A 27,637-nucleotide genomic window follows, 5' to 3' on the forward strand; every position below is an offset into this window, starting at 1 on the left:
TAAAGCAGCCTTGCGTAGGCCATGAGGTAAATGCCGTGACTACCAGTTAAGAAGAAGAAATAGACGTAGTCTGTAACAGCGAGTGAGGTCCTGATGGTTGATGGCCCACAGTGGTAGGACTGGAACACAGGCCCCTCCTCTGCTCCCATGGTGGGTCATCCGAAGCTAATTCAGTAGCTTCAATGAACACAGGTTCTTGAGACCTATGATTGCTGCAGGGTGACGACAATTATTCCAATATGCCAAGACTTTGCCAAAGGTGTGCCCACGAAGAGTGCTGTCTAGATCCTCTGTGCTGGTCACCCCTCAAGATACCTCTCAAGTAGCCGTGGTTGCAGTAGCACTCTCCTTTAATCCCAGTATTTAAGAGACAGAGGCAGGGGCAGGCAGATTTCTGCGTTCCAGACCAGCCAATTAACCGCCCCCCCCCCCCCAAATTCTCAAAGCGATCGCTTCAATGACATGCTTAAGAGTTGTGGCTTAGATCCTGCAGCTTCTTTATTCTTAGCCTCTAATTTTCTGTATTCCTGTTTGTCTCAAGAGCAGAGCTGGCTCTTAGAACAGGCGTGGTAAAATAGTATTAAGTGCCTGAGTTCTGAACAGGTGCGCGGGGGAGAATCAACACAATTACCGTCGCGAGCGCCAGGGATGTACAAAGCGCTGGGAGCTCCGGTGACTACAACTCCCAGAAAGCAGAGAAGTAGACTACGACTCCCAGAAGGCCATGCGATCTCGCAGCTTTCTCGCGCGCCATTTAGACTTGGAGGGCAAGGGCGCCTAGGTACCGCGATACTTGCACGGCTGGCGCGGGTGAGCCGTGGAAAGGGCAGGGAAGCTCTGTCCCTGGGTCCCGCGTGGTGTGGCGGTGGGAGAAGCCCCTCGAGCTGTGGGCTCGAGGGAGGGTCGATGTGTTATGTGTGTGATGTGAGGCTCCGGGCGTGGCCTCGAACTCAGAGCTGGGGGTTAGCAGCTGCCCCTGTGCCGGCTGACAGTGTGCTCTGTCCTGGACCAGAGCTGTCGAATCTCGTTTAAAGGCGGCGCAAGCAGGCCACCCACACTTGACGCTTACCTTTGAAAAACTGCGGCATAAGCTGCCGTCAAAAAGATCTAGGAGCGTCCCGAAGTGCAAACTTTTTAAAGTTACATTTATTTTGAAGGAGGGGGGTGCTGTCACGGCGTGCGGTGGAGGTCATAGGACAGCTTTGCGGGACTCAGTTCCACCCTGTAAGTCCCGTCACTCATATTCAGGGCCTCAGACTCGGCTGCAAGCTACCTTACCGAGCCAACTCGCCTCAAACTGTACTTTAAATGAATAAACTAGGGAAAGGAAAGCCCTGGGAGTGTTTAGCTGCTTAATCCCTGAATGTGCTGAGCAGCATTTAAAAATTAGAGTTGGGGCAGTTTTTGTCTGAAAAAAATTTCCTGGTCACTGAACCATTGGAATATGAGAGGCAGGAGAGATCCCCAGCTTCGGGAAGTGATGGGTGCTTGGGAGCTGGGGGTTCCCCTCCAACACGTGTCCTCAAGAGGTTCCAAAATGAAACTTGCAGGAGCTTTGGACCTAAACATGCCTACTTCTGGTTTGAGGGAAGTCCATTAGAATGCCAAGCCTTTTGACTGAACGAGCATTCCTTACTCTTCCTACTACCATGAAACGGGTTTAGGTGCTGGGTGGTATGGATTTTGGTGTAGGGTGGTGACATTTTCCTGGCTACATTCTTGCCCGTTTTGAAACTGAAACTTTAAACTTTGACCTTGATTCAACGCAGAGGAGACTTAACATGTTACACACAGGCCTTTTTCTCTGGTGTGTGTGTGTGTGTGTGTGTGTGTGTGTGTGTGTGTTCTCTCACTATCTTAAATTCTTTTTCTTTTCCCTTTTTTTCTCTGTTCAAGACAGAGTCTCTCTGTATCCTTGACTAGCCCAGAACTTACTATGTAGACCACATTGATCTTGAACTCATGGAAATCCGCTTCTTCACAAGTGCTGGGATTAAAGGCATGTGCCATCAAACCCCACTTTTTCTTGAATATAAGAGTAAGTGTAAGTTCTGTGGTTATAGTACAGGTCAAGTAAAAATATGAAAAAAAAATGTGTTTTCTGCATATGCCACTTAAAATAAAATCTGGTCTAGCAAATGAGGTAGCCAGGACATTGGTGATATAGGCGTCTCCCTGTACCTGTACCTGTACCTCAGCCTATGAGGGGTGGAAAGAAGAATTAACCCTAACTTCAAGGCCAGCCAAGAGTAACTCAAGTTTGACTCTGAAAGTTTAAGGGGAACCTTGAATTATATGGTAAAACAATCTTGTCTTTTGAGTTTTTTCTTGGGAGGGCGGTCAGTAGTGGTGGGAGAGAATTAGATATTATGATATTCAGTTCCTGGACATACCTGGACAAGCATGTCACATAGATCAGGGAACACAGACATGTACTGATTCATCCGTTCAAACCAGTGAACTCCGTGTTTAGGATGGAGGGTTAGCTATCCTAACCGCCCTCCAGAACCAAAGGAATTGTGCTGGAAAACTTGTGCTCCAAAGCATCAGAAGGTACATCATTAACCAGCTAGGAAGAAACACAAATATGAAGCATTTTAAAGTGTAGAAAAGAGTTTCTCTCTTGTACTGTGTTTTGGAGGTTATGTTTATTGTGTAAGCAAGGGATCTTCCCATCTTTCTGAAGGATAGAGAAAGTGCAGTTATCTATCTGCCTGTGGCTCTCCCCTGCATGGCTGGTTGCCCTGGTCCCTGAGCTCGGGAATCAGACTTTCAGTTGTGACCTGCTGCCTGCTTGTCCACTCTCCTCTGCTGCTCACAGTTCCTGTGAGTGGCAGGAGCCAGGGAAGTGAGATGCTGCCCATAGTCACCCCGACTGTCAATAAATAAAAATTTTAAAAGTCTTTAATAGGATCTGGGTGGAGGAAGAGACTTGCAATTTGATCTTGGAAAGCAAACTCTTGCTAACTGCCACTCCCCCCTGGGACTCTCAGGTTGAACATACTTGACCTCGCTTCCAAATATTGGTTAAATAATCTAGTTCCTATTTTTCAACTATCCTCCCCTACACACACACACACACACACACACACACACACACACACACACACACATACACACCACCCCCATCTTAGAAGAATGGCTTTGGTCCTGGGCAGAGCTTGGCTAGCAGATGAAGCAGTGTGTCTTGGGCCACAGTGCCTGCTGTGGGGACAGTTGGACCGAGCAAGGCAGAGTCCTGTCTCCAGTTTAGTGGACAGCCAGCTTTCTGTCCCATGATCCTTGGGCTCAGGGACTGCAGAGATGAAGCTGTGTTTCTGTTTTGCAGGACTCTTCCTGTTCTTGCACCGTTTGACTGACGCAGGGCAGGGTCACGGCCTGAGGACTGGCAGGTAAGTGTTGCTGCAGAATCAAGAAGGTGCTTCTCATGGAACCGGAGAGATGGCTCGGTGGTTAAGAGCACGTCCTGCTCTTGCAGATGACCCGGGTTCCAGTCCAGTCACCTTCGTGCACACCCGTGTCGGGCAGCTCACAAAACTCCACCTCCAAGGTGATTGGGTGCCTCTGGCCTCTGAGAGCACCTGCACTCAAGTGCAAAGTCACGTACAGACACAAAAGTAAAAATAAAATGATTTAACAACCACAACAAAACCCCAAACGTCTCCCTCACCTGCTGGCGATGTGCTCTGGGAAGCTGGCCAGGAGGCCCCGTGGTCCTTGTCAGCAGTGCTCCCCAGGCTTTTGGGAGCACCCGGTTCTCGAACAAGCCTGGTCCTGGTTCAGGCTCCAGTTACAGAAAAGATTCAAAGTACTGTCGGCGGGGGGTGGAGGGGGGGGATAGAGAAAAGCCTCGGTGATTAAGAGAGCACATACTTCTCTGGCAGAGGACCTGGGTTTGATTCCCTAGACTCACTTGGCAACTCATAACCAGCTGTAACTCCAGTTCCATGTGATCTGACATCCTCTTCTGGCCTCTGTGGGCATTGCATACAGCTGATGCACAGACATGCATGTAGTCAAAACACCTAACAGTAACAAAACACACATAAACAATAAATATATAAATAAAACAACTCTTTAGGAAGTGTTGGCAAGTTGAACTTTAGGGGTGAGAACCGTGCCCAGGGAACCAGTCTGTGCTTAATTCCTTTGGGAATTGAGCATCCCCTCAGCTCTTTTGGTATATGCCTCAATGTTACAGGCAAATGCCAAACAGAGGCTCCTTTGGGTACCCAGGCATGGAGGGAGCTACTAGGTTCTCCTTCCATGGCGATCATGACCTTTTGGAGTACATCTTCTAGGGTTTTCCGTCTTGTAGAAAGAGACACTTACCCTGTCTTTTGTGTTGACTCAGGTTGTACTGGAGGAGGCTTCAGAAATCAGCTCTTCCTAACCCTGTGTTTTTCACATGAACAAAGAGTTTTGGGGAGGGAATGATTTTGACCCAAGGTCATATACCAGGTCAGGAGTACAATCTTGGACAGGACCCAGGACTCCTGCTTCACGGGACAGCTGTCTGTACATAATTTATTCATTCATGGGATGTTTAGGACTGTCAGAGTGAGGGAGTGGTGGTTGGTGATTCATCTGCTCATTTAGGGAAATGGCTGGTAGGGGGGAGGCAAAGGAAACTGATGTATAAACGGAGTGAGAAATCACTAGATAGGTTCATTCTAGAAAAGGGCCGTCTCAGACTCATCCCCAGAGTCTCTAAGACAGGTATCCTCCACAGTTCTCTGCCAGAGTCAATCCTCAGTGACTGTGGCTGGTGGAGGGAGGTGTGCTGGCCCAGCTGCCGGAGTAGAGGCTTTGATGCACTTGCCAGAAGAGGAAGCCAACCCGCTGTTCCTGTGGGGTGGTCTACTGCTTTGCGTTTGGCTCGTAGGAGTCAGTCTGTAGTTTGGAGCTCAGCCTGGTCCACAGATACGGGACAGAGTTCCAGGCAAGTCTCTTAGCTGCAGAAGCCCCTTCTTGCCTATGGTTCTGTGTCACAGCATCCTTGGACCTCATCCTCTCTTTCTGTCCTCTTCACTGGCCAGCCAGGCCCTCTGTAGTAGCTCCTCAGTCTCTACACTCCCCATGGCCCCTCCACACATTGCCAGCTCCAGGACCCTCTTTCTTACAGCAAAGCACCAGGTGCTCACCACCCTTGACATTCTGGTACAGATCTGGTCGTGCAGCCTGACTGGCCCTTCCCAACCCCCTCATGACTCTTCAGCTTCTCTCTTAAATTACACCTTGTTCCCCAGACCTGCCATTCTCCTTTTGAAGTAATTTCCTCCTGTCCAAAAAAGTGCTCATCCTTCAGGACTCAGCCTGATTGACATCTTTATGTGACATAATCTCTGGGAGAGTCACTGGGCAGCCATGGCACAGGTATGGCGCTTACAGCATTGTATAGAGAGGAGGCCTGACTTGATCATTACACTCTCTTCTCCCAGAAACTGGGACTGTTGAAACCCACAGCAGCCCCAGCATCTGGATGGTCTAGGGCGTTCCGCTGGCTGCTTGTCGTGTGACTGTGAATGAAGATGATACCCCTTTTTTCCGTTTTAGATTCTAAACCCAGGCTTTCCGGGCTCCCAGAAAGCCACCAGACCCCACATGGAACCGAGGTCCCCATCCCCAGCTGCCATATCCTCAGTGGAGAGAAAGTTCCATGTTCTTGTGGGCGTCACTGGAAGCGTGGCTGCCCTGAAGCTGCCTCTTCTGGTGTCAAAGCTTTTGGACATTCCTGGGGTGAGTATCCTTTCAAGACGAGCGAGTGCAGTGGCTTCTGGCCTAGGGAGTCAGTGCTCCTGGGCCAAACCACTTCTGCAGTGAACAGGCTGCTCTTTTCCTTATTCCTGGTGTGTAAGCAGGAAGTTGGAAGGCGTCTATGTGTGCTGGTGTGTGGGGCGCACAGGAGACAGACTAGTGTACAAGATAAGCAAAAGCTAGATTAAATGAGATTGTGTGGGCAGAGCCACCTCCACTTTGACTAGTTTTGTATCTTAGGATTCAGGAACGGAAGTTCAAAGACTGAAATATTGCTAGCTCCAGCAGGTAGATGTCTCCCTTCCCCAGAATCCCTGTGGTCATGTGGCCTCCTGCTGCTCCTGTGTCCCACTGCTTTGGGTTGGCCCCTGCCTATAACTGCCCTTCTCTTCACCTTTCAAGTCTACACTCTACACCTTCCCTGCCTGTCCCAGCCTGGGTGGTTTTACTCTCCTTTCCAACTCCTAGGACATAGGACCGTAGGCTGCACTGGGCACCACCTGGTGAACCCACCACTGGTTCTGTGGGGCAGACATTGTTAAGACAGGGAGAGATTCATTTCCCTGTGTCCGCAGAACCCCTGAGCTGGGGGCCCCCTAGTGGCTGTATCTTGCATGTCCAGCAGAGGGCGCTCCGCTCACACAAATGACCGTTGTGGGGCCTTCCAGTGGGGGACTGGAAAGACTTGTTTCTTTACTTTCTACTAACTTCTACCCAGAATGTTGCCTCCTCTCTCCAAGTCCCTCCCTCCCACAGGCTGAAATAGGTGAAGAAGATGCCAACCATGCCACAGTCAGGAAAAGGGAGAATCTTATGGCTGCTCTCTGCATCAGGAGCCCAGAGCTCTTGGCAGGAGCTGATTAGCAAGAGCCTGGAGGGCAGGAGTCCTGGAGAGGGGTTCTGAGTCTGTCACCACCCCCTGGGGAGAGAGGGACTCTAATAGTTCCTTTTCCCATAGCCCCAGAGCAAGCGAGTTTCCGGGTCGGAGGATGGGGGTAGGGAGGCCTATCCCAGGAAACAGATGGGCAGCCTCAGAGCACAAGGGATGGGAACTCCACCACTTCCTCCCAGCCCACGCATGTGTGGGGGTGTGAGGAAAGGGCTGCCTGCTGGGTGGTGGCTCCACCCACCCCAGGCTTCTTTAGCCTGGGCCCTTGGGAGAGAGGACAGGCTATGTCTGGAGCAGGCCTTGGCCCGCTCTTTCTCTGGCTGGGGTTGGAGCCCAAGTGAGGCAGCCAGAGGGCACTGAACTGTGGAGGCCTCCCTGTCACTTGACTCTTAAGAGCCTGCCTTTCTTGTTTCAAAGTTGGGATGAGTCCTGCCCACTCCCCAGGTGTGGAGGGAGGGCAGAGGACAGTTTGACAGCAGCTTGGCTCAGAGGTTGGCACACGGAAGCACTTACCAGTGTGTGTTTCCTGTCACAGCCTTTGGGCCACAAATGGCTTTAGGTATTGAGATGGTTGAGACGCCAACATAGGAAAAGCCCCTGGAACTACATACAGCTCCTTTTTGTACGTGAGGGTCCCCGTGTCCTCATCCTGGAGGCTGGCAGCAGGCTAAAGCTAGCTCTGCCCGTGGGGCTTTGTGAGGTGTTGGTAACCAGGGGCGGCCCCTTCCCTCCCTTCCCGGCAGGCCTCTCTCCAGTTTCTTCCCTGGGGGTACTGAGTTTCCCAGTGCCCCTTTATAGTGCAGTCTAGGTCTCTTGAGTAATCACCCTCAGCTCTTTGCTGGGTTGATCATTCATGTGAAGAAGGGCTTCCCCGGTTCTCTTGAGGACAGTCAGCTTGTGAATAGTCAGTCACATACGCATCTGGGGGTGGGTTGCAGGTAGCTGGGCCGTTCTGCATCCTCGCCTGGCATGCCAGCACGTGCAGGTGTCCTGGGAGAGCTGTGCCATCGCCCCAGAGCAGGTCAGAGAGATGTGAGGGCCTGTGCAATGGAGTCGGCAGGGGTAAGTGGTGGACTCAGCTGCTGGCCTCACATAAACACTTGAGGGACGTCACCAGCAAAGCCAGGCACCTTTTTTTGAGTCTGAAGAGTAAGACAGCAGGGGTGGGAGGAGAGAGGATCTGAGCCAGACCTGGTAGCACACACCTGTAGTCCCAGCACTTGGGAGGTAGAGACAGGAGGAACAGGAATTGTCCTCAGCTGCAGGAGACCCTGCCTCAAAAAAATCATAAAGCCTAGAAATGTCGCTCAGCTGGGTGACTACTCGCCTAGCATGCACAGAGTCCTGGAACTGTCCCCAGCACCACCCGAAATCAAGAGTGGTGGTGCAAGCCAGTAAGCCTAGCACAGAGGCAGAGGCAGAAAGATCACAAGTTCAAGATCACCCTTAGCTACATAACCAGTGTGAGGCCAGTCTGGCCTATGTAAGACCCTGCCCCAAAAGAAAGAAAAGTAAAGAAAGAGAAGGGAAGAGGCACAGAGGTCCTGCTGCCGGGACTCTGAGCGGGTTTGCTTGAGGTTTGTTTCCTTCCTTAGCCTTAGTCACTATCCGGGCAGTGCACAGGAGGCAGGCTTGCAGGTCATCTACCCCAGGGGTCTTTCTGGCTCTGGTATTAGAAGATTCTAGATGTGAAGGCAAAAGGGCTAGGGCCAAAGGCTACCTAGGAGAATGTTTTGCAACTCCATAATTGTTACTGTTGGGCCCAGGTTGCAAGACCCCCAGGACTAGGGCCAAAGGCTATCTAGGAGAAGGTTGTGCAACTCCATAATTGTTACTTATGTGGACAGCATTTTCATCCAGCTTGTCAGCTCAACATTTGCACCTGGTGGGCAAGTCTGACCTGACCCAGGAACAGAAACAGAGACACCACAGTGACTTTCAGGACAGGTGGCAGCAGGCCTGAGAGCCAGAGGGAGGGAGTTGCTAGTCCTTGGGTTGATAGAAAGATAAGTTTCTAGCACGTTCATCAGGACACCCAGGGCTGGAGATGAGGAAGGAGGACCTTAGGAAGTAGATTCTGCTTTTCTAGTTAGTTTGTCAGTATACAGAAAAATTTTAAATGCTCATAGCCTTTATTTCACTCCTAGAATTAAATCTTGTGGTTGCAAAAGTTCACCCCTGTACAAGAATACTCATTATAGCATTGTTGATGATTTCAAAACAATTGAAAACAAACCCTGAGTCCAACAGTACAGAGCTATGGTGTACTCACAGTGCAGCCTCTCAGTGGTTTTCTCAAGTGGATTGGAACAATGAAGTGATTCCTTCCTACTAATGTGGGCCATCCCAAAGATGGGAGGAGCAAATGGGCTATGCCCACCTGTAACCTTAGATGGTTCTATATACCGCCTGCTCCAGGAACAGAAATCGTGCCTCTGTTTCAAAAAGGTAATAACCAGTTAACCTGCAACCCTGCCTTTGTTTCAGAGGATTGCTATGGCTACCTTATTATGTTGTTACGGCCACCTTGCCACCTTATCTTTGTTTCAGGAGGTTGTTAGGACTTACTTGTTATGATAATCTGTTCCTGTAACCCCGCCCCATGTATTTTGCCCACCAAATCCTCCACTGAAAACCCCCTACCTCTGAGCTATAAAAACCTTGTCTTCCTCACATCTAATTCTGACCTCTCAAACCCTACCTTTGGGGGAGGCAGCCCATGTACACAAATAAAAAACCTTGCTTTAATTAATTGCTTGCTTTAATTAATTTGGCCATGATGATTTGGGTCGGTGGTCCTTCTCCTCACATCTTTCGGATTAACAGTGGCTCAGTGGTTAAGAGTGCAGATTGCTCTTCCAGAGAACCTGAGTTGGTTTCCATGTTGGGTGACTCACGGCTACCTGTAACTACAGCTTCTAGGGATCAGATCAGACCTCTGTGAATCCCCATTTCTCTCTCTCTCTCTCTCTCTCTCTCTCTCTCTCTCTCTCTCTCTCTCATCTCCCTCTCTCTCCCTCTCTCTCTCTCTCTCTCTCTCTCTCTCTCATCTCCCTCTCTCTCCCTCTCTCTCTCTCTCTCTCTCTCTCTCTCTCTCTCTCTCTCTCTCTCTCCCTCTCTCTCTCACACACACACACACACACACACACAGGCACACAGACACACAGATACACACACACACCAATTAAAACTTTTTTAAAAAGGTTTATTTATTTATATTATGTATATGAGTGCTCTATCTGCGTGCAGGCCAGAAGAGGGCATCAGTTCCCACTATAGGTGGTTGTGAGCCACCATGTGGTTGCTGATAATTGAACTCAGGTCCTCTGGAAGAGCAGCCTGTGCTCTTAACCGCTGAGCCATCTCTCCAGCCCTACCTAACAATTAAAACTTTAAAAATAAAATATTTAGCTGGGTGGTGGTGGCACACACCTTTAATCCCAGCACTTGGGAGACAGAAGCAGGTGGATCTCCAAGTTTGTGGCCAGCCAGGTCTATAGAGCAAGTTCCAGAACAGCCAGGGCTACACAGAGAAACCCTGTCTTGAAAAAAACAAAACAAAACAAAAAATTTAAAAAGTGTCGGGCCAGGAGAGATGGCCCAGCAACACAAGATGATCCCTTGAGTTCAATCCTCATATAAAGGTGGAAGGAACCGGGCGGTGGTGGCGCTCGCCTTTAATCCCAGCACTTGGGAGGCAGAGGCAGGCGGATCTTTGTGAGTTTGAGGCCAGCCTGGGCTACCAAGTGAGTTCCAGGAAAGGCGCAAAGCTACACAGAGAAACCCTGTCTCGAAAAAACCAAAAAAAAGGTGGAAGGAAAGAACCAACTCCTAAGAGTCCTCTGACCACACACATACCAAGGCACACTCCACCCTAATAAATAAAGAATTTTTTAAATGACAGGGAATTGGAATCAAGAGCTGTAATATTTCATGCATTATTTTTCATAATTGCATATACTGACCTATGCATATACCCACCTATTGCCTGTGGCTGCCTCTGAGCTTGTCAGTTGGGACGAAGTTCAAAGAGTCTTTGACCCATTCTAGAAAACATTTGTTGGCTCTTAAAATATATAATATGATGCCTTCAAGTATTTACATATCTAAGATTACCTGCAATTTTTTCCCTTTGGAGGTAGCTGTGGAGGGAGAGGGGCTTCATTTTGTATTATTCTGTTAAATTTTTGTTTTCTACCCTATGTGTGTACTTGTGTTCTTTAAGACAGTGAAATTTGCTGGGCAGTGGTGGCACATGCCTTTAATCCCAGCACTTGGGAGGCAGAGCCAGGCGGATCTTTGTGAGTTCGAGGCCAGCCTGGTCTACAGAGTGAGTTCCAGGAAAGGCGCAAAGCTACACAGAGAAACCCTGTCTCGAAAAACCAAAAAAAAAAAAAAAAAAAAAAAGGACAGTGAAATTTGAGGTGGGGCATATTATGGAACATTCTTTTTGTTTTTCTTCCTTAAATTTTTTTAAATTTACATTTATTTGTGTGTGTCTGTGTGCATGTATATATCGAGGCAGATTCTTGCTATGGAGTTCAGAATGGCATTGATGGCTTGAATGACAGGACTGTCCCGGGAGGTTCTGCTTTTTTTTTTTTTTAAAATATTCGTCAAGGAGAGGTGAGCAGGAGATACCAGACTTGGCTTGGGTCCTCTCTTCTTTCTAGTTAATTTCTAGACGCAGCCACCTGTGATCTTGGTATGGCAGCTCTGAGACTTGTATTTGTGCCTCAGCTGGCTTGGCTGGCCCCTACTTCCTCTACCTGCAGGCTTCTCACCCGCAGTTCTAGGAACGAACGCCGTGGGCAGGGTCCGAGGCAGCCATCTCCGGCCCAGGACAGTATGTCTGTGGAAACCCATACAGAAGGTGGTTTTGTCTTTATCGATTTCCTGTCTTGGGGACAGGCACAGCAGGTTTGGGGCTGCAGGGAGGGGCTGGTGTGACTGTGAAACAGGCCAGCGAGAGGCTTTCCCGCAGAGCCTGCTGGGTAAAGGAAAAGGTCATAAAAGGACTGGGTCATCCCAGTGAGCTGTCAGACCCCCTCAGAAACCATGTCAGAGAGGAACTTATCCTGCCCAAGACCTCTCAGTGAGTAAGGTGAGCCTATCCTGCCCAAGACCTCTCAGTGAATAAGGTGGCAAAACAAGGTTTTGCTGATTCCTGTTGTGAGTGAACTTGGGGAGCTCAGGTCTCCACCATGGGTTTTCTCTACTTGAACTCAGGAAGTTGTGAACTAGCCTCTGCCTGTCTTCTTCTATGGTCATGATTATATATGCTGCACCTCCTTGCTCAGCTCAGCTGGACTGAGGGCTTTGGCCCCTGTGGCCTGTGTATGATAATAGGTAAACACATGCCGAGTCGTCTCTCCTTACGAGAGATCAGCATGCTCACCCAGGGCTTTGTTCATGAGGCCACCTCTTCCATAGCCCCGTCTCCTGTGTGCCAGCTACTGCTCTGGTCACCAGGAGTCTTTTTTCCTGGGGTGTATCTGTCACTCTTATCCCTGGGTTAGTGGCAGCTTGTCTGACCACTAGACCATAGGCACAGATCTAGGACATGCTGGGTTAGTATCTGTTGACTCAGTGTCAGGGTCCTTTACTGTATGCCCCAACCAAGAGGCCCAAAGCTACAGTTCTGATGCATTGTCTCATCACGGGATAAGTACATGGCAGATGTTGTTTGAATGAACTGTTCCTCATACTCTCAGGCACTGGAGTATTTGGTCCACAGTTGGTGGGGCTGTTCAGTCAGTTTAGGAGGCGTGGTCTTGCTGGAGGAAGTATGTCACTGGGGGCAGGCTTTAAGAATTCAAAGATTCACGTCCTTCTCAGTTTGCTATTCCAGTTGCCGTGTCTACCTGCTTCTACTCTTCCCCACAGTAATGGTGATAGACTCTTATCCCTCTGGGACCATAAGCTCAAATAAACCCTTCCTTCTCTACGTTGCCTTGGTCATAGTGGTTTACCACAGCAGCAGAAAAGTACCTAATACAGCAGGCATTTTCTCTTTAAAGTCCTTTGTTCCTGTGGGGACATCATCACACGCACATGCAGTGCTAGAAATACCCACTCATCTCTCTGCCTGTGCAGAGATTTCAAGTACTCAGTGGCCACCTATAACTGGTGGTGACCACACTGGACAGAACTGGTAAGGCGCTTCCATTATTGCTGTTGAGTTCTTACTGGATAATGTTGTAGGTTCCTGGTTCTCCATTAGAGCAGTTGTGTCTCTAGGGAACAGAGACAGGTTTTGGTTGTCATAACTAAGGATGGTCAGGCTACTGGCTTCAGGTAGACAACAAGGATGGAGGTGGACACTCTGGCCATGGAGTTTCTCTCACGCTATGACCATGAAGTATTTCCACCCATATTTCCTTGATCTCTGCCATAACCTGGACCAGATCAGGGGCCTAAAGTAGAGGTGGAGGTATCACTGCAAATTCTGTCTCCATTACCCCTGTCCCTCCCCCCCAGCCCCCCCCCCCCCCCCGCAACTCTCTAGGAGCCCCAGATTCCAGATTCAGCAGAGAAAAGGAAACCAGACTTGTGAACTGGTTTCAGGAAGGAATCTCTATAAATGCTAGACAAAATGCAGACAGCTTATGCAATCGTGTCTGGCCAGGCTTCAGTCACATCACACAAAGAAGTACAGGTTAAAAATACTCAACACAAAACCTAATCGTAAGAGGGATCTCTAGGGGACCAAGCACAGAGCTGGCTCTCAGGAGTTATGCAGTATGGGGGAGAAAATTTGACTGCCCAGTTCTGTTCCACTAGAACCCACAGAGATTTCAGAAAAAGCATTGGGGGTTCCTGCCCTTAGGGCATTTTCTACACTGCCAGAACCCCTTGGCATTTATTGCCTGATGCATTTATTGCGCATGTGCAAGAGTGCTGATCCAGAACCTACCCAACCCTTCGTTCTCAGGACCTTTTTAAGTGAATGAAGATGAAATAACGAAACCCATATGGCTGATGAGTCAGATCAAGTGGCATCCCTTTAAAACCAGAGAAACTAGCCTGGGCTTGTCCAAAACACTAGGCTTGGGGAAGGGCATGGGGAAGGACCTTCCTGTCACGTGTTCTTCCCATTATTCTTAGGTGAATGCATTGTTCCCAGAGGCTCCCTAGCAGTGTGACTGTACACCCTGGAAGGGTAGCCAGAGTGCGCTGGCCAAGAGGTAGTACAACATCGTGAAGGAAAGATCTCAAGCAGAGTTGTTGCTTAGGGTAGGAGGCCAAAAGGACGCCTGGCTGGAGGTCCTCAGGAGGTGGTGGGTATGTGGGAAGGCACCATACAGGCTCTGAAACATTGAATGGCAGGTAGGGAGAAAACCTAGTGAAGATCCCGGAGAGCCAGAGGACCCCTGAACAAGGACAGTACCAATCTGGAAGTGTTTCTGAGCTAGCCCTAGGCAGAGTCTTTCCGTAGAGCTCACAAGAGGCTTGGGTGTTAGAGTGGAGCCCGCAGAACTTCAAGAGGCAGCTTTCCAAGACCTCTGAGTAGAGAAAGAGGAGCCTGGTGTTCGGGATGGGGGAAACTCTTAGAAATGAAAGCTAAAAGCCCCTTACCGCATTGTGTAAGTTTGAGGCTAATCTGGGCTGCACGAAATCTTGTCTTAAAACAAGGCAGGTGGTGTGTGCCTGAGTTCCAGGCCAGCCGGGACTACATAGTGAGACACTGTCTCAAATAAAAAATAAAATAAATAAAGAAAGAGGTGAGTTCTGTGAGGCTCACTGGGAACAGGCACGGCAGTATCCGTTTTACTCCACGTCTTAGTGTGTGCAGGGCCTGTACAGAAGAGGGCATTGGGTCCTGTGGAACTGGAGTTGCAGATGGTTTCAAGCTGCTGTGTGGATGCCGGGAGCCGAACCCGGGTCCTCTGCCAGAGCAGCGAACCCTCTCTTCAGCCCTTCAGTTGCATCTTAGGTTTGAGAGTTGGGACAGTAGTTTTGGGTTGAGATGAAGGTGTGTGTGTGTGTGTGTGTGTGTGTGTGTGTGTGTGTGTGTGTGTGTGTGTGTGTTTCTTTGGGACCTAGGATTAGGGTCTGGGGCCTCACCTGTTAGGTAGGCTCTCTCTCACTGGCCGTATCTCCTAGCCCTACATGAGATCTATAAGGACATCTTCCTCCAACACCTGGCGGTCAGACTGTTTCTAACCAGTGAAAGAGGCCGTCCTCGTTTGTAGGGGATGTAGCTCAGTTGGTAGAGAACCTGCTCAAAGGCCTTTGTCGATCCCACGTAAAATGTGTGTGATGGTACAACTCTATAATCCCAGCATTCGGGAGGATTAGAAGTTCAGGTTCATCTTTGGCCACATAGGGAGTTCAAGGCCAGCCTGGGGTACTTGAGACCTTGTGTCACACACAAAAGGACCCACTCTTGATTCTCTTTCATCCCTCTTTCCCTTCCCCTAGCACGTGAACCTTGTGGAAGGTCTCTTGTTCTCATCAGTGTCTTTGGGGGCTACTGATGGGGCACAGGCTGAGAGTAGGCTGTGAGGAGCAGCAGGAGTAAGGTTTTAGGAGCTGCCGTAGACCAAGCAAACAGTGAGCCAACTCTGGTAAGTGTGGGGACTTAGGAGACAACCCTGAGGGATTACAAGCCTGGGGGTGGCCGTAGTAGTAGCATGGATGAGGACTTGGTGAGTTTTGGCTGATTGAAAACCCCGTACACATTGGTGGGAATCATGGCTGCAAGAGGAGGCACTTGGGGGTTGTGTTTTGTTGTTGTGCATTTGTTTTTGAGACAGGGTTTCTCTGTATCTCAGGTTTTCCTGGAACTCATGATCCTCCTGCCTCAGCTTCCTGAGTACATTCATTTTCTTTCTTCCTCCTGCTCCTCCTCCTCTCTCCTTCCTCCCTTCTCTCCCCTCCTCCCCTTTTTTTTTGAGCCAGGGTCTCACTGTGTGCCACAAGCTAGCCTCAGAGTCATGTTCTCCTGCCTCAGCTTTCCAAGTGCTGGGATTCTAGGCTTAATTAAACAGGGGTTTTTCCCCCTCTCCCTTTTCTGTTATTTCCTTGTGAAATTTACTGGTCAGATTTAGCCCCCCTGTATTGCCCTGATTGTTTTCATAGTTTTATATTTTTGTTCAAGTATATACTACCATTCCTAGCTTTGCATTGAATTAAAAAATTGTAAGATTTACTTTTGGGCTCTTTGAGACAGTCTCACTATGTAAACTGGGTGGGAACTCGTTATAGATCAGGCTGGCCTTGATCTCTCAGATCATACTGCTTCTACCACCCAGCGCTGATGTTAAAGATGTGAGCTGTGGCCGGGCGGTGGTGGTGCATGCCTTTAGTCCCAGCACTCGGGAGGCAGAGCCAGGTAGATCTCTGTGAGTTCGAGGCCAGCCTGGTCTCCAAAGCCAGTTCCAGGAAAGGTGCAAAGCTACACAGAGAAACCCTGTCTCAAAAAAACAAAACAAAAACAAAAATAAAAGATGTGAGCTGCCATGCCCGTGCACTGAATTTTTTACTTCACTGTGAATTTAATTTGCCAGAGTTATTTTTGTTCCCTAAATAGTTCTTTACAAAAAATAGCACTGTGGGGTTGGAGAGATGGCTCATCAGTTAAGACACTGTCTGCTCTTACAGAGGACCTGGTTCCAATTCCCAGCACCCACACAGCAGCTCACAGCAGTCTGTAACTCCAGTCCTAGGGCATCTGATGCTCTTTTCTAGCCTTTGAAGTCATTGCATGCACATGGTACATGGATATATATACAGGCAAAACACCCATATACATAAAGAGAAAAAAAAAACAGCACTATGCTCTTGTTTCTTGGGTGCATTCCTCAGCTGAGTCTTCTGCCTGCATTGTCTATGAGTTTCTGTTTTCTGTTCAGTTGTTTAATCTTGTTCCCTGACCTGGAGGGCTTTCTTTAAATGTCTGCTGTTCTTTGGCTATACTTACTCAGCTTTGAAAAGCTGGCTGGAAACTTCTGAGTCCATTGCCAGGACTCAGCTGGGAATGAATGATTCTGTTGGGGGAGTCCTCAGAATTTAATACCTCAAAACTTCCTTCCCTGCACCCCCTAGTAGTCCCAGGGTCATTTGTGTTTTCCAGAAAAGCCCTCACAAGTCTGGCCTCCACCTGTAGAGCCAGTGTTGAGGGCTCAGGTGGAGAAGAGTCTCCCAGCGTCTGGGCATTCTGTAGAAGCACTTCTAGCCTGGGGCTGTTTGGCCTCTGTTTGACAGCTTTGACGGCTGTGAATGTCTGGCTGCTGCCTGCCTTGGGATGGAGGCTGGGAGGTTTAACTGCCGGTAGGTGGTGGAACAGTCCTGCATTCAGCTCTGCTTCCTGCCTGCCCTCCAAGGTACCCACCCCACGCCTCTGGCCCCAGCTGCCTCCTCCTTTCCTCTGGTGGGCTTGTTTGCGGCGTGTTGTGGGCTCTTGGTGTTTGGTCTTCTAATCTCATCTGCTAATGTTTCCTTCCACTCTAGTTTTCCAGAAGTGTGTTGACAAGTCTCAACTGCTGCCATTTCCTCCTCTGTTCTTGAGAGTTTAATTTACTTCACTTGGCTGGAAGCTTATTTTATTATTATTTTATTTGCAGTATTGAATATCAAACAAAGGGCTCACACATGCTGGGCCAACTCTTTACCGCCGAGCTACATCGCCAGCCCTTTACCATCTTATTTTGAGGCAGACTTCTTAGCCTCCTGCCGTGGTCTTCTGAAAAGCTGGGGTTCTGAGCGGGTGCCACTGCACCCAGTTTGAATGAGAATCTGATTTTTTTTTTTTTTTTACGTTTTTATGTATTTATCTCGTCTGTGTACATGCACTGCACATATGTGGAGATGAGAGGATAACTTGAGGGAGTCAGTTCTCTTTTTCCAATATCGGATCCCAGGGATTGAACTCACGTCTAGGTTTAGTGGCAAGTGCCTTTACCTACTGAGCCATCCCGCCAGCTGAGAAAATGTGTATTTTCATCAGAAGTGTAGGCTATTATGTATTTATATTTATCACACTTGGACTTAATTCTGTCATCTGTATTTTTTCAGTGTTGGAAATTGAACCCAGGGCCTCTACTACTGAGCCTACTCCCTAACCCTTCTTTCCCCAACCTCCCTCTTTTTTTTTTAAACTTAATATAGCCTCATGTATCCCTGGATGGCCTGGAACTCTATATCACTATTGCCAAAAGTACCTTGAATTTCTGATCTCCTGTCTCCACCTCCTGAGTGGAGGATTATAGGTGTGTGCCATCATGCCTGGCTTTATGCCATGTGGGGATCAAACTTAGGACTTTGTGCAAGTTAGACAAGCACTCTACCAACTGAGCTACATGCCCAGTCCTCTGTAGAGTCTCTCTATGTAGCCCAGGCTGGCCTTGAACTCATAATCCCGCTGCCTTTGCCTTTTGAGTGCTGAGATTGCAGGTATGTGCCCCACCTGTGGCTACCTCTGTCGTTTGATCTAGTACTTTCTACCTAGTGTGTCTTCTCTCTGCTGTTTTTCCTTATCTTTCCCTTATTGTGTAGACTGACATTCCTTCTCCTGGTTGGAAAGGTATACATGATTGAGGTTGCCTATCGTTCTTTTCATGGTGTAACTTATTAAGCCCGTAGTTGGCCTTTTCAATATCTTGTGTCTTTGCTATGAAAACATGAAGCCCCTTAGCATGGTCTCCTCACTCTTCTGCTCTCCCTGCCTTGGTGGGTCCAAGCTGTACTCCATGGCTGGTTTCCGTGGAGGGACAGGCCAGCTCTGTTCATTTGCCATTGCTTAGAACTGGCAGGCTTGTTCGTAGGTGTCTTAGAGAGGCCTTCAGCTCTCAGTGATGGTTTGGTCTAAAGGATATCTAAAAATATCCCTGAGGTTTTGTGTGGGACTAGGGATGATAGGTAGAAAAAGTGAGATGGAGTGGACAGGTCAGTGATGCTGGGGACCCGAGACCTGCAGCCCCTCCTCAGTCTCCCTCTCCCAGATGTCTGCTTTTGTCTCCAGCTTTGTCCTCACAGAGCATGGTACCCCCTGCTCTGTGCAAGGGAGAAAGGTTCTTGGTGGGAAGGAGTGTCAACTAGACTGTGTGCAAAGAGGCGGCCTTGACTGGACACCGCCAGTTCTTATCAAGCAGGAATTCGGGTCCAACAGCATCGGAGCGTTCAGGGTTTCCCTAGCAGGCAGGAGACTGGAGTTTGTGTGAAATCTTCCAACTTACACATGGGCTAGAACTGCCTAGAACCCTGTCCAGGCTAAGGGCCAGCTCTGCTCAGACACTGTGGTCTTTGCACAAAGCCCTGGTTGTCAGTGGTGCTCTGTCCCCCTAATGAGTGTCCTTTCCTGCCTCAGTGGTTTCTCCCAAGGGTGGCTTTCTGCTCCCTGCCTCACGCAGTGACTTCCTCCTGGACTGTTTCTCCAGGCCATGTTCTGTCACACAGACTAAACACCGTTTGGGTTGCATCAGCGCTTTCTCAGAGCTGTCATTGACAAGGTGAAGACACACTCGTTCTCCCCTTAGGAGGGCACAGACTTCATTTTCCCAGAGCCTGTCTGTAGCCTGAGGCCCTGTCCCACACCCAGGCCTTGCTCCTGAAGTAGGTGAGGGACTCTGCTCTCTCACTGGAGCATGGAGACTGACATCGGATGCACACACCAGCTGTCAACGCCTTGGCCCGTAGCAAGCAAGCTGTTGCCATAGAGCTTGGTCCTGTGAGTCTCTCCTGCCTATGGTAGGCTGGAGTTTTCTCCCATTGTCTGCCTACCCCTGCCTCCAGACTCACTCTACTGCCTGAGTGGCAAGAGGCTGCTGCTTTATATACTGAGGCAGTTGGTGACTCATTTCTCAGCAGCCCCTTAAATAGGGAAGTGAAATGTGTACACCTGGCAGGGCCTGACCTTTGAGTGACAGCGGAAGTAGCTGTGTAAACATGAGCTCATTGCTGAGGGGAAGTCCTGTTCACCACCAGGCTGAAGAGAGCATCTGCCTGTACTGGCCCTCTTGTGGCCTCTACGCCTGTGGCTCTAGTAACTTTTTTATTTCTTTCTCCCTTCCCTCCACTTCCTTGGTGACAGCTGGAAGTCACAGTGGTAACAACTGAGAGAGCCAAACATTTCTATAGTCCCCAGGATGTTCCTGTCACCCTCTACAGCGACGCCGATGAATGGGAGGTCAGTGCCGGGCCCATTGCTTTCCTTCGAGCAGGACAGAGCTCTCTTCCCTGCAGCCTGTGGTCCTGGCCGCTGGAGCACACAGCCTGGGCTCAAGTCAGTGGTCAGGGCCATCTGGGCAGAGGCAATGAGGAAAACATCTGTCTAGCTTCTGGCCTGCGGGAGGCCCGTAGTCCCGCCTTCCTCAGGCAGAGCTCAGCTTTGGCCCAGTGCCTGGGGTTGAGTGTCCTTGTACTTATCTGGGCCGATGAAACCACAGAGGAGCTCTGTTCCCACCACCCTTGTCCATGTGGCTCTCAGCGTCAAGGCTATCCCGAGTGCTGCACTTCCCACGGCCGCCGGCCATGCCTCCGCCCTCCTGCCGAGGGGTGGGCACCAGCCGACTTGCCAGGCGCACAGTGTGGGCCTCACAGGGCTGCCCTGCCAGGCCTTTTAAAACATTCTCAGTCCCGAACATTTCTGGCTGGTTTGCCCTCCCCTCCCTCCCCTCCCTCCCCTCCCCCTTCATTTCTCACCGCCCCAGAGCCCTTCTACTGGCTTGGACAACCCAAGCATCCGCCTCAAGCAGACAGGCCAGGAGTTCCCTGCCAGATGTCAGTTCTCTTGAAAACCAAACCATAAAGGGAATAAGCTCAGAGAGACAAGGAGCGTTTGTTTCCCCGGGCCTGGTTTCTGTCAGCCTGCTGGCTCCATGGCCAGGGCTTGCCAGCTTCGCTGGGAGAGGGGACAGTGGACGACTTTGAGGGAGAGCTAGGTGGTTTCCTTGGCCTTCTCAACTTATTGTACCTGGCCTGTTTGGCCGTCATCCCCCCCGACACACATACCGAGAATGACTGGGTTGACGGCCCCCGTTTCTTTCCTTTGGCAGATGTGGAAGCGCCGCTCCGACCCAGTTCTCCACATTGACCTGCGAAGGTGGGCTGACCTCATGCTAGTGGCTCCCCTCGATGCCAACACTCTGGGGAAGGTGGCCAGTGGCATCTGTGACAACTTACTTGTGAGTGCCTCCTCTGTCCTCCCTCGCCAGCCTTGCCCCCAGTTTGCCGAGCTGCAGATTTCACTGGACCAGTCAGTCTGCAGCTGTGGGGTGCAGGTCTGTGGAGCAGCCCCCTGCCCTTGTCTCTTTAGTCTGATGGATCGTCTGGCTTTGCCAGTGCTGTCAGGGAGTGTCCCCCTCTCTCCTGTCATCGGTGATCAGCCAGGTGCCCCAGCCTCAGCCCCCGGCTCTTCCACCTTCTTCCCGCAGGCTGCCCTCTGTACGCACCCCCATGGATTTCCCGTCCTTTACTGCTTCTCCATCAGATCTACCTCCCCCCAAGAACCTAGAAACACACATGAAGCCCCTGATGAGGGTGTCTGGGTCCTCATGCGGCTCACATGCTCACTTCTCTAGAGTCATTTCGGCCCCAAAGCGAAACCCCAATCAATTGTCACATCTATCAGAGGAAGCTTGGAGGGGAAGGGGGGAAAACCAGGTGAGAAGTGATTGCCGGCCGGGTTGGCTTATACCCAAGACCTCTGGGGAGCTGCTCCCATGAAGAGCGACTGTCTTTGTTTACGTGATCATCCTGAGGAGGTCTTATGGACCCCCTCCCTCCGTTTCTTGACCTTTCACCTCCCGTGTTCTGAGGGCTTATACTGAGGATACAGGGAGAGATTTGTGATCACCCATGCAGGCAGGAGGAGTACTCCCTGCTGAGTACTATAGACTTAAATGACCCCATCAGCCTGTGGAGCATGCTTAGTGCTGGGCACTAAGTAGGCATTTACTAGTACTGCTTGTATGTGTAGGAAGTAATTTTTTCATAAATATTTTTGTGTGAATTTATTTGTGTGTGTGTGAGAAGACAGACAGAGTGGAGTGGGGGGGGAGAATATGCAGGCTCCTCTCAAACTTCGGCAGTCCTGCCTCTGCCCTCTCAATACTGGCATTACAGGTGTGTATTACTACACTCAGCTCATTGTTAGAGTTGAAAATGGTGAAGAACTGAATATGGAAGATGCATCAGGAGCTTTAGGAGATCACATATGAAATTAATGTCCTGTCATCTGGGCCTGGTGGCATAAGCCTGTAATCCTGGCAACTGAGAGGCTGAGGCAAGAGGATCAAAAGTTCAAGGCCTGTGTAGGCTGCAGCACAGTTCTCTGAAAGTAAAAAGAGGGCTGAAGATGTAGCTCAGTGGCAGGATGCTTGTGTATTGAGTGTGAAACCTGGGTTCATTCAATCCTTGTCTGCTTGTTAGGAGACTCTAAGCTCCTCTCCTGGGAAGCTGCTGGTGACTTAAACATCGTTAGACTAAGAACTTAGGATGGGAGGAACACCACCCTGATGCTGTGGCCAGAAGCAGACTGGGTAGGACAGAGAAGCAGAGCCAGGTACAGCATGGTCCTCGCTGCCCAGGAGGGCTGTGATGCTCAGCTGTGTACCCCCAAATCCCTGGGCTCCTGTTAGCAGGTTAACAGCAGCTGATGTGGTAGAACACACCCCGGCCAGCTCTCTGAGGGTTCTTCCCATCCTCTGAAAACTCAGGTCTCCCTCCTTTTTGTTGTTGTTATTATTATTATTATAATCATATGCTAAGCCCTTTTTTAAATAGAGCCTATAGCTAAGCTGGAGAGATGGCTCAGTGGTTAAGAGCAAAGGATGGTCTTCCAGAGGATCCAGGTTTGATTCCCAGCACCTACATGGTGGTTCACAACTGTCTGTAACTCCAGTCTCAGGGGATCTGACACCTTCTTTTGGCCTTCATGGACAGCAGGCATACATGTGGTGTACGGACATACATGCAGTCAGAATACCCACACACATATAAAACAAATATAGTCTCAGAGAGCCACTGGCCTTGAAATCCTGATCCTCTTGCTTCCCCTTCCCAAGTGATGGTTTTGCTGTGGCCTGAGGGCCTGGCTTTTTTTCCCCTAAGCGGCCACACTCCCTATTTTTGAGGTCTCTTCTTCAGATTGCCTGAGCAGTGGAGCATGCCCTGAACTAACTACTTTCCTCAGTTTCACCTGAACACGTTTCAGACAGTCTCCAGTATTATGAACAGTGGAGCATGCCCCTGAACTAACTGCTTTCCTCAGTCTCACCTGAATACATTTCAGACAATGTCCGGTATTATGGTTTGAACTGTAAGCTTCCTTGGTTGTGGGGCTACCTTCTGCTCAGTACGTGTCTTCTTAGAATCCTGAAAGGAAGCTCAGCCTGCTTTCCTTTCTAGACTGTCCTGTCTCCATTGGAAAGGTGCTGGAGAGCAGCATGCTAGATCTTGTCCTGCATTCCTGGTCTCCAGGCCTTCAGCCTGGGGATGGCTGTCTCTGTCTGCACTGGCCTCTCTGTGCTAAACTGTCAGGTCCAGAAAGAGGGAGTGACCCCCCACTCCCCAGGGTTGACAGTCTGGCTCAGCGCTAGTCTCTTGACTGGGATCCAGCCTTCTGCCCTGCCTGAGCGGGTTCCCAGGGGCAAGGCCGAGGCACTGAGCATGGTGCCAGCCACTTGGCTGTGGGAACCACGTCCTCCTCTCCCTTTCCTACCACTACTTGCTTCAGAGAAGCTGTGGTTTGTCCAGGAAGCGCTGTCCTCTGAGTCCGACGCTGGGGAAGCGGCCTGCCGAGGGCAGACGGGCTGGGTTTTTGCTGTGGTCAGTGTGCTCTGCTTTGGAAGTATTTAGAGCCCGCCCAGCCCCATCCCTACACCAGACATCACCAAGGGCCCCTCCTAGGTTTGCTTACAACTCCCGCAAAAGCAGCAGGTGGCACAGAGCCAAGAGGAAGGGGGACTGAAATTGTCCACTCACAGCCAGCTTGTCACATCGAGAGGACTTGGTGGGAAACCAGCTCTGGTGTCTGGGGTGACGCAAGCAGTCGGATTCTGAGGCTGTCTGCTGGCTGTCCCAGGAGAGGGTAATGGCACTGAGGGACAGGCTCTGGCTCTGGCTCTGGCTCTGGGTTGCACTGTTCTCTGCTCTCTCCTCCTTTCCCAAAAGGACTCTATCTCTGGGAGGGGTGTCACAATTGCTGTCTCCCCAGGAGCTTTCAGGAGGAGGTGTCTGGGGTGGTCAGAGCACAGGAGCTGATCTCTTCGGGAGGCTCTCCCTGGCCTCCTGAGCCTGTGCCTTTGTTGTGGAGCCCGTTCTGAGTGCTAGGCCCTCAGCTAAGAGCTTTCACACTTTGACTGGCATCTGGGGCACCCACCTCTAATTCCACCACCTAGCAAAGCAGGGAGCCAAGAGTTGAAGGTCAGCTGCTACATAGTCAGTTCAGAGGCCAACCTGGACTACAAGAGACTCCGCCTCAAAAAACTACTGGCATACCTAATGTTACCATCAAAAGCACTCACATTCTTTCTTATTTTTATTTATTTTATTTTTTGAGACAAGGTCTATGCAGCCCTTGCTGGCCTGGAACTTGCTATGTAGGCCAGGCTGGCTTTAAACTCAGAGAGATCAGCATGCCTCTGCCTCTCTTGGGCTAGGATTAAAGGAGTATACTACCATGCCCAGCTCACTCGTGCTCTCTCTGTCTCTGTCTCTCTCTGTCTCTCTTTCCGTCTCTGTCTCTCTCTCTTTCTTCCCTCCCTCCCTTCCTCTCTCCCTCCCTTTTTCTTTTCTTTTTTTTTTTTTCAGACAGGGTTTCTCTGTAGCCCTGGCTGTCCTGGAACTTGCTCTTTAGACCAGGCTGACCTCGAACTCAGAGATCTGCCTGCCTCTGCCTCCCTGAGTGCTGGGATTAAAGGTGTGCACCACCATTGCCTGGCAGCTCTTTCTTTTTAAAATAAAATAAAATAAAATAAAATAAAGAGTCCTGGTATATATTCCAGGCTGGCCCTGAACTTGAGATTCTCTCCCCTCAGCCTCCAGAGGGGCTGGGATGACAGGCATATGCCACCACACCAGCATTCATGATTTGATTTCAAGCTTGTATAACTTTAGAGTTCACAATCTTAAGACTCTGAGTTGGAAAATAAGGAAGGAAGGAAGGAAGGGAGGGAGGGAGGGAGGGAGGGAGGAAGGAAGGAAAGAAGAAGGGAGGGAGGGAGGGAGGGAGGAAAGGAAAGAAGGGAGGGAGGGAGGGAAGGAAGGAAGGAGGGATGGAGGATCTGAATTGGTCAAGCCCTTTTATAGCTGCTCTGCTGTGTGACCTGGATATGGTCTAGCTTTGGGAGGAGGGGAGACCGCCCAGTCCAGTGGGTGGTTATTCAGGACCATGTTTGTATCTAAGTGTGATCTTGGACAACTATTAATCAGTCAGGGAGTTGCAGCTTGCTCATGTGTGAACAAGGGACAGTACTTTCCTTACAGGGTTACAGTAGGGTTCTTGAGATAATGGATGAGAAAAGGTATCGTGTGTTGGATGTTCTCGTTCTCAGGGTTTATTCGACCTAGAAGTAGAGCTGTTGCTGAGTAGAACATGAGCACTCTGGCTTCTCGCCTTCAATGAACAGTGAAGCTAGCCCTGTCCCTAGGCTTGCTGCCCAGCCCTGCAGGTGTGAGCTGTGTGAAGGCTCAGGCGGGCAGGCGGAGAGACTGCACACAGAGTGGAGATCTGTGGAGGGAGGCATCTGGGGCATTGTGGGTGCTGATTGAGTGTCTCCTGTGTCTTGGACCATGCCAGAGCCTAAGCGGAGATGATGAGGGATGAAGAGACTGCCCCTCCCCGCTTAAGGATGCAAGAACAGATCTCTGTAGATGTGTGACACCCAGCCATCCCTCGTCAACAGCTGTTTTGCTGACTATGGCTGGAGGACAGTAAGGGGAACTTGGGGGTACTGAGGAGGGGTGGTAGACAGAGCATCAGCACCTCTCCTCCACTTCTTCACAGACCTGTGTCATCCGGGCCTGGGACCTCAGCAAGCCCCTCCTCTTCTGCCCTGCCATGAACACGGCCATGTGGAAGCACCCTCTCACCGCACAGCAGGTGGGCCAGCTCAAGGCCTTCGGCTACGTGGAGATTCCCTGTGTGAGCAAGAAGCTGGTGTGTGGAGACCAAGGTGGGCTTCTTGCCATGCTCAGCCCAGAGCTGTAGAGAGCTCTGTTTGGGGTCACCTTTGGGTTCTGTGGTCCAGTGGTTCTCTGGCCCATCGTGACCTTGGACAGAACTGTTTGCTGAGCTCAGCTCTCATCTGGCAATGGATAGAGTGCTAATTCTTGTTTCTCAGGATCATTTGGCTGAAGTGAGACAGGTGTGTGAAGTGTCTGGTGGAGTCCCTGGTAATGAGTGACCCCCAGGGCCTGTCCTGGGCTAGCTTCGAAGAGATATGGTGGATCTAGCTCATGCTGAGCTGAACTTGGGCTCCCCAGGACGAGGATGTGGGTGAAGGGCCCAGAGGAGATCTGAGTGTAGCCACAGGCAAGGTTAGCTCACATGGCGGCTCTTTACCACAGATGAACTTTGCTTCCAGGTCTAGGAGCCATGGCTGAGGTGGAGACCATTGTGGATAAAGTGAAAGAAGTGCTCTTCCAGCATGGTGGCGTCCAGCAGAGTTGAACTGGGAGTATGTCATGGTGTTCCTGCACCTAGTGAGTTCAACTTGAGCTTTTGAAGAAGGACACCAGCACAGTATGAAGAGCCTGTGTTTGCTGAGGAGGGGCTGGCTAGCACCTTCTCAGAGCTTCCCTGGGGTCTAACCCTCTTCAAGTTAAACAACTACAGACCCAAGTCCTTCCTTCTTTTAACCAGGAGATACCTGCTTTCCAGAGGCCCTCCCATTTCTTTCTGGGATAGGCCCAGCAAACCAGGCAAACAGGCTGTTACCAGAAGGATAATTGAATGACTGAGGGACCTTCTGCCTGGAAATTGCTTTTAGAAACACCATGGCTGAAGCTGGGTGTGGTGGCTCACGTCTGTAATCCGAACACTCAGAAGGCTGAGGTAAGATTGCCCCAACTTTGAAGTTGACTCGGGCTGCATAGTGAGGCAGGCCTGTGAGTGTGACAGCCTATTTCAAAACAAAAGCAACAAGAAGAAACCTAGCTCAAGATCCCTGACACAGCAGGCTCCTGATCAGGTAGGCCTTGGAAGCTTCCAGGTGTCACACAAAGTCAAGAAGTCTGTGAGGAGGCAAGACTTCACATTTCCCACAGACTACTGAGAGTGGGGGCAGGGATGGTCCTGGGAAATAAAGAAAAGTGACCTTTTAGGAGACTCTGTCCTTATTGACATCCTGTCTATAGCCTCAGAGGTTGGGTGCATGGCCAAGTAAGGCCAGAGAAGGTTCTGAGCTGACAACTGACTAGCATTCCCACATTCCTATGCAACATAGGTGGTTAAGGACAGTGCTCCTGAAGCAGATGCTCGGATTCAAGATCAGTCCTACCACTAACCAGCTGTGGGCCTTGCCTGACCCTCATTTCCCATCTGGATAACCACTCTTCCATCATAGAGCTGTTGAGAGGGTTTGTCTCTCATGGTTCCCAGCAGATTCCTGAAACCACAATACAGAACTCTAGACGTATGATGTCTTCCTAGACGTACATAACCTATGACAAGTTCTAATTTATAAGTTAGGCCCAGTGAGAGATTAGCAAAAATAACAAAATAGAACAGGTATTCACTTTGTTCTGTAATAAACTATTTTCCATGCTGGAAAAAAAAAAAAAAGAACAATTAAAAATATAATAGGGGCTGGCAAGATGGCTCAATTCATAAAGGTGCTTGCCACCAAGCCTCACTACTTGAATTTGGTCCCTGGGACTTCCACATAGTGGAAGGTGAGAACTGACTTCTGAAAGTTGTTCTCCGACCTCCATTCTCACACTGTGGCACATGTACTATTTACACATGCACACACACACACACACAAAATAAATACTGTAATTTAAAATACGATTATCAAACCTGTGTGAACATGGTAATTTAGCAAC

The 27,637-nt window shown here is 50.0% G+C and overlaps 1 protein-coding gene across 4 annotated transcripts; it reads left to right on the forward strand.

Annotated features, from left to right (window-relative positions):
• The first annotated feature begins 665 nt into the window (after nt 1-665).
• Ppcdc (phosphopantothenoylcysteine decarboxylase) lies at nt 666-26,913 on the forward strand. 4 transcript variants are annotated; one of them, XM_028865066.2, is made up of 7 exons: nt 666-810; nt 3,329-3,392; nt 5,557-5,739; nt 19,680-19,775; nt 20,644-20,772; nt 25,596-25,764; nt 26,176-26,913. In XM_028865066.2, the coding sequence occupies exons 3-7, from the start codon at nt 5,605-5,607 to the stop codon at nt 26,259-26,261; spliced, it is 615 nt and encodes a 204-aa protein (XP_028720899.1). In that variant the 5' UTR covers nt 666-810; nt 3,329-3,392; nt 5,557-5,604; the 3' UTR covers nt 26,262-26,913. The 4 variants fall into 4 exon arrangements, with proteins under 4 accessions (XP_028720899.1, XP_028720901.1, XP_028720900.1 ...); XM_028865068.2 differs by lacking the exon at nt 666-810 and adding an exon at nt 819-1,224; XM_028865067.2 differs by lacking the exon at nt 666-810 and adding an exon at nt 1,942-2,038.
• The last annotated feature ends 724 nt before the right edge of the window (nt 26,914-27,637 follow it).

This window comes from Peromyscus leucopus, chromosome 7, assembly GCF_004664715.2.
Source record: "Peromyscus leucopus breed LL Stock chromosome 7, UCI_PerLeu_2.1, whole genome shotgun sequence".
NCBI classification, from domain to species: Eukaryota; Metazoa; Chordata; class Mammalia; order Rodentia; family Cricetidae; genus Peromyscus; species Peromyscus leucopus.